At 33.3% G+C, this 11,171-nt stretch overlaps 1 protein-coding gene across 2 annotated transcripts in view; it reads right to left on the bottom strand.

Annotated features, from left to right (window-relative positions):
• Positions 1–522: 522 nt before the first annotated feature.
• Positions 523–11,171, bottom strand: part of TMEM196 (transmembrane protein 196) — a 55,849-nt gene continuing 45,200 nt past the window's right edge. Inside the window, exons 3-5 of one of the 2 annotated variants that reach the window (XM_008592868.1) lie at positions 7,581–7,835; positions 6,366–6,439; positions 3,261–3,341 (exon numbers count right to left, since the gene is read on the bottom strand). In XM_008592868.1, the coding sequence (XP_008591090.1) occupies positions 3,335–3,341; positions 6,366–6,439; positions 7,581–7,835 (336 nt within the window). In that variant the 3' untranslated portion in view covers positions 3,261–3,334. Of the gene's footprint in view, positions 3,342–6,365; positions 6,440–7,580; positions 7,836–11,171 lie in introns of both variants that reach the window. The other variant, XM_008592869.1, reaches the window with a different exon arrangement.

Genomic DNA, 11,171 nt, shown 5'->3' with positions numbered 1-11,171 from the left:
AACAGCACATTTGTTCACCTAGCTATTGGGAGAAACTATTTTTCTATTATAATAACAAGAAAGTCAAATACTACTCTTCCATAAAAATGAATGAAATGCTGCCATTCAGAGCAACATGGATGAACTTAGAGAAAATTATGTTAAGTGAAATAAGCCAGAAACAGAAAGAGACATGCCGCATGTCCTCACTCGTGAATAGGTGCTAAGAAAATTAACAAATAAATAAACAAAGAAAGAAAGATACAACAATCATAATACTTCATTGAACTTTCAAAAGGAGAGAACAGAGCTGGAGCCACCAGAGGTGGGAAATGGGGAGGAGAAAGGGGAGTTAGTGAGAAATTGGTAAAGGGCTACAAAAAATGATTACATTGTATAATACTAAATATATTAATTATCCTGATTTGAGCATCATACATTGCATACAGGTATGGATATTTAACTCTGCACCCCACAGATATGTACAATCAATTATGTTTCAATAAAAAAAATTTTAAAAGAAAGGAAAGTCAACACCATACATAGTTTCAAAGCACACCATTTTATTACATAGACATATCAGTAGAGTCATCATACCATGTTCCATTTCTAAACCATTGTGTGTGCATATTAATATATATTTAATATACATACATACACACACATGCACACACATATACATATGTTTTAAAATTTCCAAGGAGAGTCCACTTTTATTCTTTTATGTCTATAATAACTCTACCTCTTTGTAGCTAGTCTCTAAAGCATACTACCACACCAGTTTCATATGTTTTTTTCTAATTTAGTATCACATTACTTTTCCTTAAGGGCAGGCTCACTCTAAAACTGTAATATGGTCACTTAAAAAATTCCATTGTCAAAATTAAATTTTCAAGCACTTGAACAATGTCTCCCTAATTTCCCCCACTTAAAAAGAATCACTACACATCCCAGGTAAAACTCAGCCCTGAAAATACTAGATTGAAATAATTACTTTGACAGATACATCTGTTCTTGGTTAAACATACCTTGTGAACTATTTGGATAATTGTGATGACTGTATCTCTTTGTAACTCTGTGTCAAAGCAGTGATATGCCTACTTTTGTCCTTTATTGTGCGACTTCACAAATTAGTTCAAAAGTCATTAAAACATCTTACTAATGTATTCTAATTTTGTATTGTACAAACATGTCTACAGAGAAATGCCACCAAAAATTAGTCAGTGGTTATTCTTTCAATAAAAAACTGTATCCTTGCATAAATTCAGTAGAACCATATGCACACAAAATATCTTCATTGTATAGCTTAGATTTTCGGTGGTGAATATCATGCTTGCTTGTGGTATCAAATGAATGGTAATGACATTGAATCACTGTTTGAAGCTGAATTTATGGAAAACTTCTATAATCTACTGGATAATGAAGTTATCCAAATGAGTTGGGAGACTTCAAAAACTACACCAAACAATCATAGTCCAGTTATTTCTATTGAATAGATACAGCCTTTTTAAATGAGCTTTTTAAAATAGGTTGATGATGATGATTACATTGCTGTAAAACTAAAAGATTTCCATTAACTAGAATTATTCTTATTTTGTTAGCACAATTAAAACATATGTTTTGTTTAGAAATTAAAACATGTTTTCATAATGAATATTAAAGGTTTTAATTTACCTATGGCTCAATAGTAAATCATAAAAATGACTAGAAAATTGATTATCTTTGGTGACAAGTAAAAGCATATAATACAATGAGAGCAATATTTTTTATAAAAATAGATTTCATTATCTGTTGCCACAGGTTATGTTCTCATAAATATTTTCAAAGGCCATGCTATTTTTGTTGCTTATGTGTATTGTAGTTGGTTGCTATTTTAACATTGCATTATGGAAGAGAAAGATTGTATTTAGCTATATAAATGTAAGCTTATCCTTTTATTTTCCTTCTTCAGGTAATTCTTTCAGGTTCTTTAACTATATGTTTTTTTATACATGGTCTTTCTATATTATTCCATGTGAACCGTAAAACAAAACAAAACAAACAAAACACCTAAATTATAGCAAAGCTAATTATAACTTCATTTTGGTGGGGGCACATCGTCTGCTCTTTTGCATGATTTAATTTGTCTGCAAGGTGTTTGAAATATAAATATCATGAATAATCAGAAGCTATAATGTTTTTATTTATAAATATGGAAGTATATGATTTAAAGTAATGTGTATAAATAAATCTTAAAAATTGCTATTACATAAATACGATAATCATAATACAAGAGCCAAATTATTGAGTATTCTATCTTTATACTACACTATTCTGACCACTTGTCTCCATAAATATCAGCCACAATAATATTTACTCACAACAGACATAAAAAGAAGAAAAATGGGAAAATTTAGTAGAAATTAAATATGTGACTTTGTAGGCATAGAAAAGCCTTCAGCAATTGCCTTCCCATCTCTGTTGGAATAGAATCTTGATACCCCACAGCATCACAATTTCTTTTCTACTACCTATTTCCATTCATCAATGCTATAAATATATGCTGTATATATTTTCTATATCTACAGTATATGTACATACATACACACACATACTTTATTCTTGCGCTCATTTATGAACATGCAGATCAATCTGCACGGTATGATCAAAACATGTTTATTTTCTTAAAGGATATGCACTTACAACTTTTCACTCTTGTGCAAAAATGAAAAAATATCATACAGATTAGTATCCTCTCTCTAAAAAAAATCTCTTTTTTATGTGTTAGGTATTTTTGTCATTTACATATAAATTACGAAATATAGTTCATTGGCAAATTGAAAATAATTACAATGTTTTTATAACAAGGCATTATTGAGGTTTTGAATTGTGGCATTCTTGAAGCCATTCGTCTTCCAAAACAAAGACATCAATAAGTTATTGTTATTTCTTGATATTTGCACTTCTCAATTACTCATATGAAATATGTCATTACAAATCTAATACTCATGCTAGTCAAATAGTGTTTGTGTAGAATACGAAACTTATTTCTGTTTCATTTATTTATTTTTTCATGAAAAGTCTTCTTTACAACAATCTGGAATGTCTGTTGAAATTACTGTACTAGAACATTTCTGGAAAGTTTTTCACCCCATTATAAAAGCTGGAGAAATAAGTGAGGCAAGTTGAGGAGGAATAATTAGTAGATGCTCAGGAGAAATTTAAAAAAAAATGCAAGAACTATTTTAATTTTATCTCCTAATCCCTTGGTATCTCCTTGCCTCATGAAAATCCAAAAAATGTTCAATTCTTTAAAACATTGATTATACTCTTCCATTAAAGATCAGTTGTGGTCCTCCATTGCTCATGTTGTCGGTCATTTCCTGTTAAGAAAATAACATGAATTAGTTAAAATTCACTTTCAGACTAAGAGATTGATTTGGCTAACAGGTTTGCAAAACAGAAATTTCAAGCCACTGAAAAACTTGCTGAGTTCTGGGGAAGGTCAAGAATTGATATTGTTGCTGAATTTGAGGAAATGACATTTCATGGCATCTTGGAACACATGGAAATGCTGCAGTGACAGTCTGTTAGACCAAAGTCTTCTACCCATATTCTCCCCCACTTTCTTGAGTTTCCCCATTCTTTCCTCATCTTTACTTTGGTTGGAACACATGGAAATGCTGCAGTGACAGTCTGTTAGACCAAAGTCTTCTACCCATATTCTACCCCACTTTCTTGAGTTTCCCCATTTTTTCCTCATCTTTACTTTGAATATTCTCCCCCACTTTCTTGAGTTTCCCCATTCTTTCCTCATCTTTACTTTGGAAGGACCTCACCTAGAAAGAAGATGGTGGTTAAAATGCCCAAGTTTTTCCATTACATAAGCTCCTCTACTGAGCATGTCAAAAAAGTCCTAACACATTCTAGGGGTTACCTTTTTCTATAGAAAAATGTGTGGCCTTTCTATTAAGATCTATAAAAGGCCAACAAGGGGATCATCACTTATGTATAACTATGGATCACTACAAAATCACAGTAAGAAAGATTTTTTTTCATGATACTATCATTCATATAGTAAAAGCAAAACAGCAGAACCTCATGTTTTTAAGGGATCAATTTCTAAGATGTTAATAGGGATTGGTATGAGGGAAATACACAGTTTGTCTTTATCCAGACACATCTATTATTGAAAGCAAAACTCTAATCTATGAAAGATGATATTGAGTCAGAATCATGATGTAACAGATTTTCTCATTTCCATAAATTTCTATCTAGTTTCTGTTTGGAGAAACTGCTAGAAATACTTGGAGAATCTCCTAGAGATATACATGGTAAAAGTCTGAAAATAATTGGAGTTATTGAGCTGGGTTTAAGTTTATAGTTTAAAAACCTGACTTGAGGTGTCATTCAAGACTTCAATATTGGTGACCAGATAAATAGACATTATTCCCTCAAAATTATCTTCAACAAAATTTCCTCATACTTGTTTTACTATTTTTTCCACTAGGAGAAAAAAAAAACAATTTTCTAAAAGATTTATAGAAATAACAATCTTAGGTGCCTTTTCTTCTCCTAAAATGACTTTGCAATTAAAAACCAAATGAACAAAATTAATCTAATGTACAAATATTTTATTATAGGATTTAAAAAATAGTTTTTAAAGATATTACCAGAAAAAAGAGTTTTCTTAACTAGATTTAAACTAACATGGATACTAAAATCACTGATAAGAAATAACGGTGAAAATTTGCTTTAATATGAATGACTCTCTACAGTTTGTTTGCAAATAGTCATGTTCAATTTAACAAGAAGAGTGTACTGTAAATTTGGGCAATACCAAATGTGGCTATTTGCAAATGGGCATACATTCTGCAAATGGGCCATAGTATTTCTGTAATTTTTGTATTTCCAATTATTCTGTTTAATGAAACCAAGAACTGTAAATATTTATTTTTAGCAATTTGAAATATGAGAAATAAATTAGGAATGTATCACATTGGATAATTTTACAAGAAGAAACTTTCCATACAGAATGTTTACTGTATTCGTGTCAGACTTTGGCTATCTGCTCATGCAATATTGGTATGAGGGAAATACACAGTTTGTCTTTATCCAGACACATCTATTATTGAAAGCAAAACTCTAATCTATGAAAGATGATATTGAGTCAGAATCATGATGTAACAGATTTTCTCATTTCCATAAATTTCTATCTAGTTTCTGTTTGGAGAAACTGCTAGAAATACTTGGAGAATCTCCTAGAGATATACATGGTAAAAGTCTGAAAATAATTGGAGTTATTGAGCTGGGTTTAAGTTTATAGTTTAAAAACCTGACTTGAGGTGTCATTCAAGACTTCAATATTGGTGACCAGATAAATAGACATTATTCCCTCAAAATTATCTTCAACAAAATTTCCTCATACTTGTTTTACTATTTTTTCCACTAGGAGAAAAAAAAAACAATTTTCTAAAAGATTTATAGAAATAACAATCTTAGGTGCCTTTTCTTCTCCTAAAATGACTTTGCAATTAAAAACCAAATGAACAAAATTAATCTAATGTACAAATATTTTATTATAGGATTTAAAAAAAATAGTTTTTAAAGATATTACCAGAAAAAAAGAGTTTTCTTAACTAGATTTAAACTAACATGGATACTAAAATCACTGATAAGAAATAACGGTGAAAATTTGCTTTAATATGAATGACTCTCTACAGTTTGTTTGCAAATAGTCATGTTCAATTTAACAAGAAGAGTGTACTGTAAATTTGGGCAATACCAAATGTGGCTATTTGCAAATGGGCATACATTCTGCAAATGGGCCATAGTATTTCTGTAATTTTTGTATTTCCAATTATTCTGTTTAATGAAACCAAGAACTGTAAATATTTATTTTTAGCAATTTGAAATATGAGAAATAAATTAGGAATGTATCACATTGGATAATTTTACAAGAAGAAACTTTCCATACAGAATGTTTACTGTATTCGTGTCAGACTTTGGCTATCTGCTCATGCAATATTGGTATGAGGGAAATACACAGTTTGTCTTTATCCAGACACATCTATTATTGAAAGCAAAACTCTAATCTATGAAAGATGATATTGAGTCAGAATCATGATGTAACAGAGAATAAAAGGAGTCATGAATCATCCAAGCAGAAATGTGTTTGGATGCTTATAGGCAGGCTGAATATTTTAAATACTCAACCATCTTTTAAGCTGCAAGTCTGCCATGTAGGTCATGTCAGCTCCTCAAAGTGGCTCTTATAAGAGCTGTACTTTGAGGAACAACATCACAGTATCAGTCCAGACTGATCTGTTGACTTCATGGCTTCCTAGAAGAGGCAGTGCTTTCCACAGCGACATTACAACATGGTAACTCCCTAGAAAGCGGCGTACCTTGTAGGTAACTCTGGTGTCGGGGGCACCACCGGGCAGCTGGGCAAGTCGGTTATTTCAATAGCCCTCAATCTCTAATATAAATATAACAATCATACAATAAATATTGCACAAATGTATACACAAAAAACTAAATTACACTAATATAAAAATAGAGCATGTAAAAGCTACTAGCCAAATAGATAATAATCTAATTTTAACAACCCATTTATTTAAATTAAAAGTCTTGCTATTTATTCCATCAATTGTTTTTTGAAGAACACCCATAGATTTAAAATTGCTTTCTTAGGGCAATTGAATAACATCTACTCTCCTTATTCGAATGTATAAACTGTACAAAAAATGGAAACACATAAAATAAATATTTTTCTCTTCAGAATAACTTATGTAGAAATACACAGTAACTCTTGCTACTCCGTGGTTATGCAAGTTTATTTTCATGACATAAAGTAACATATGATGTGGCTACTATGACAGTGAGTTTATTTTATGGGTATCTTTTCTGTAATAGATCCAGCAGCAGGAACTGAATTAATAAATATGTGCAAAATGTAGTAGAAACACAGACAGGTCACTATACCATTTGTCCTTTTAGGACAACAATTAATGTAACTTTCTGCTTGAATGGGTTTCATGAAATAATTATGCAAGAACCATTGTTTAAAAGACAAACAAATCTATCCAAATATGCATGAAGTTTAGATGAGAATTAAATGAAGCTTTATATGGATTGTAATATCTGCACCGATAGACAAAGCTTTTTGTTGCCTTATTAAAAAGCCTCTTTTTGCTAGAAGATCTAATTTACATAATCAAATGCATCTACTTACAAGCACAAGGGATGCACTAGAAAAAGGAATTCATGCTATTTCTAAAACTTGCATTATTGAGAGGAGAGTGTATTTAGTTTACCTGTTTTTCCTCAATATAATACACAAAAATACGTTTTGTAAGATTTTCAATACTTTGTGAATGCTATTTTAGGAACTGTGTATGTGAATAGATAGACAGGCTACAAAATTATCTTGAAAATAGATGTATCCATGAATTGCAGTGAAAAAAAGCAATAACAAATTCCTATTCTTAATCCAATAGGGCCAAACTTATAAAGTCTGATTCCTCAAATCGTCACCTAGAGCTGCAAGTCGATTCATCTAGAGTAGACTGCAGTCTTCATCACATGATAGCAGTGAGAGGTAAAGGTCCAACACTCACTTTCTCAGCCATCTCATGAGAGTGGTGCAGGGAGTGCTCCCTTTCTGAGAACATCCTCCTCTGTTCATAGCTGGCCAGTCGACAAGTTAGCCAGGAAGAGAGTGTGCAGCCTCCGATCCCAATGCACGCGAGAGACATGGAGGCAAGGTGCAGAGGATACAGGGAAGAGGTCTTTTTTGTGACTGCCCGAAGGAACTGGAAATTCAGGATGCCCCCAATGAGTCCACAGATACAGCAGGCTGAAAAGAGGATCATCTGATAAGAAAAAGAAAGGGGGAGTTAAAGTTGGGGAGGCAAAGCTGACCGTCTGCAAGTCAAGGATGGCTAGCCCGTGATGAAGAGAAGGTATTTTGGGTGCTTCACAGAGGACAGGAGCTATCCTTTCATCTGAGTTTCTGTTTGATCTGACTCATTGGATAGGGAGTAGATCCTAGTGTTTCAGAAATTGATAGCTGACTCATTAGAGCCAAGAATCTATCCTAGAAAAACTCTGAAGTAAACAAAATTTATTTTCTAGGTAGGTTCAGATTTAAATAATATTCATTTAATATCTGTCATGTGCTACTATGCTAATGAACTGTAACAGATACCTCAATTAACCTTCCTAACTATCTTCTCAGAGAGATAGTAATATACATCTTGGAAGAATCAATGGTGATCAAGTAACTCTCAAATTAGGAACTGAACCCAGATTTTCTGACTCCAAATCCAGTTGCATTAGGTGAATTCTCCCCCAGATTCCTAAATATCTTCTTCTCATTTAATTGCCATTAGTTCAACCCAACATCAGATCTGTATACCTTCCTACCTATGTGAGCTTAGGGAATTTAGTCAAATTCGTTTTTTCTTTTTCTTTTACTAAGTAGTTTGTTGTGTGTGTAACTATTTCCCGGACAGATCTTTTAGAAACTCCCTGTGAACTGGCCCTGTATCTTACAAATCTTTTGTTACTCTGTGGCATCACAATGAAGAATACATAATAAGGGGGCCGGCCCGGTGGCGCACTGGATAGTGCGTCGCTTGGGAAGCGTGGCGGTGCTCCCGCCCGAGGGTTCAGATCCCACATACAGACCGGTTCCCGCTCACTGGCTGAGCAAGGCGCGGGAGCAACACCGAAGGTTGCAATCCCGTTGCCGGTCCCGGTCCGGTACGGGGGCGACACTGAGGGTTGCGATCCGTTGCCGGACACGGAAAAAGACAAAAAAAAAAAAAGAAAAAGAATACGTAATAGGTGTTCCAAAAATACTGTTTGATTGTTCATTTGGAGAAGCACAGGATAGGGTTTTGCTTTTGATCCTACTATCGCTTTGATCAAATATGGGTCTCTATTCAGAGAGCTAGGGAGTTTTAGCCAAGCTAAATATCAGAGGATCCCCAGCAGAACCAAAAACGATGCCTTCTATGTGGTAAATATTTTATGAATAATTAATAAACTTAATTAAATATTCTGATAACTTTAATAATTTTATTTTTGGTTTTTACATCTGGTCTAAATTCTCCTATGTGCTTTCATTATACTTTGTAGGGTGATGCTAATTTAATTATCCAGTGTTATTTTCATGCTTCTCTGGAACAGAATCTTTATTTCAGCCATCTTTTGTGTGCATCAGTACAGCTTGCTCATTCCTACATCCATGATATTTTTCATTTCCTGGAAGTAATTTTGCTTTTTTTCTTGGACTCCTAGATGGAAGGCACAAATTAAGTCCTAACTTTCTCAGAAAGCCTTCCTGGACTTCTTTGATCTCCTCTTACATTATAATTCCCCAGCCAAATGGCTTTATAACTTATTATAGCATTTAATTTTACATTATCAGGTATTACTTGCTGTTGACAGTTAATTGAGTTTAGCAAGCACTTAGCACTTAGTATTTGTAAGACCCTGAGTGAGGCAGCTGCTGGATTTATAAAGAATAGCTCATAATTATTCCCCTTGAGCATATTGAAATCTTGTGAAAGAGATGATTCAACATTTCCACATGGCATGGTAAATATTAAGGAAGAGGGATGAATGGATTGCCCTAGGGGTGGAGAGGAGGGGAAATGAGCCCAACTTTTTAGAGAAGAATATGTCATCTCAGCTAAGTGGATGCTCTTCCCAGTAGAGGGCCCTGGATATATGAAATATCACAATAAAAAGCACAATGAAATACTACCATTCGCAGCAATATGGATGGACTTAGAGAAAATTATATTAAGTGAAATAAGCCAAGCACAGAAAGAGAAATACCACATGTTCTCACTTATTTGTGGGAGCTAATAAAAATAAATAAATAAATATACAAACAAATAAATGCGGGGGGGGGGAGACACAACAATCACAACAATTTCTTGAGCTCATTAAGACAAGTGAACAGATATGATGTTGAAACAGGGGGTGGAGAGACGGAGGGGGAAAAGGAGGAATTGGTAAATGGACATGAAAATCAACTACGCTGTATATTGATAAGTTAAAATTTTTTAAAAAGCATGATGGGTGATGGGCAGGAGAAACTACAAATAGTCCCTTTCATTTCTCAACTTAATTCAGCATTTCTTATCATGTCGGTCTCACAGTATTTAACATCAGAACCCAGTAATGGACGAGTAAAATATTTTTATACTTGATTGAATATAATACTGAAAATCAATTACCAGGTAATGGGATTATCCCACCAAATGGAAACATGTGTCTCACAATTTCAAGTAGAATTAATCAATTATATTCAATTTTAATGCATATTCAGATGGCATGCAGTTTCTTGGGACTATATTTTGGTGTCTACTCATTCCCAGAAAATATGAAATAATATTACATTTTTAGCCTTCAGATATGAATAACTGTTAATTAAGAAAGTAGATGACACATTTAATTTACTATCATAGGAAAACCTTATCTCTCCTAATGTCATTCTCATTAATTCTTTAAAGGCATGAACTAACATACGTTGACAGAACGTTCTCAGGGATTAAATAGGAATTAAAATACTAAAATCTGTATTCAACTTTATAATCATGCACCATTTTCAAATCTCACAAGACTTTAGATTCTAGAGTGTAGAGATATCTGGAATGCAGAAATTTTTACCAAATTTGATTGGAGGGTAGAGAATCCTCGACCGCTAAATGCCATCTAAAGAAACCTCAAAAAGTACAGGAGGATAAGGTGGTTCTTGATGGTAGGTACACCTACCACCTGAATGGTAGTTTCTAAAAAGTTGGCACCATTTTTTTCTTTTATAACTTATAATAGAATTAGAAAGCCAAAGGGGAAAAAAAAAAAATGCAATAGTGCCTTTCACCATTTTTTTCTTTTATAACTTATAATAGAATTAGAAAGCCAAAGGGGAAAAAAAAAAAAAAGGCAATAGTGCCTTTAAAATTAGAAAGCCAAAGGGGAAAAAAAAAAATGCAATAGTGCCTTTAAAAAGTCTCTTCATTTCTTCTTTATTTTTCTTTTTTCCTCCCTTCCTCCCTCCCTCCACCCTTTTCTTCTTTCCCTCTTCCGTCTTTGTCTGCTTTCCTCCTTCCTTCCTTCCTTCCTTCCTTCCTTCCTTCCTTCCTTCCTTCCTTCCTTCCTTCCTTCCTTCCTTCCTTCCTTCCTTCCTCCCT

The sequence above is a fragment of the Galeopterus variegatus genome, unplaced genomic scaffold (genome assembly GCF_000696425.1).
Source record: "Galeopterus variegatus unplaced genomic scaffold, G_variegatus-3.0.2 Scaffold8419, whole genome shotgun sequence".
Classification (NCBI taxonomy): domain Eukaryota; kingdom Metazoa; phylum Chordata; class Mammalia; order Dermoptera; family Cynocephalidae; genus Galeopterus; species Galeopterus variegatus.
This window is presented reverse-complemented; position numbering and strand designations above follow the sequence as displayed.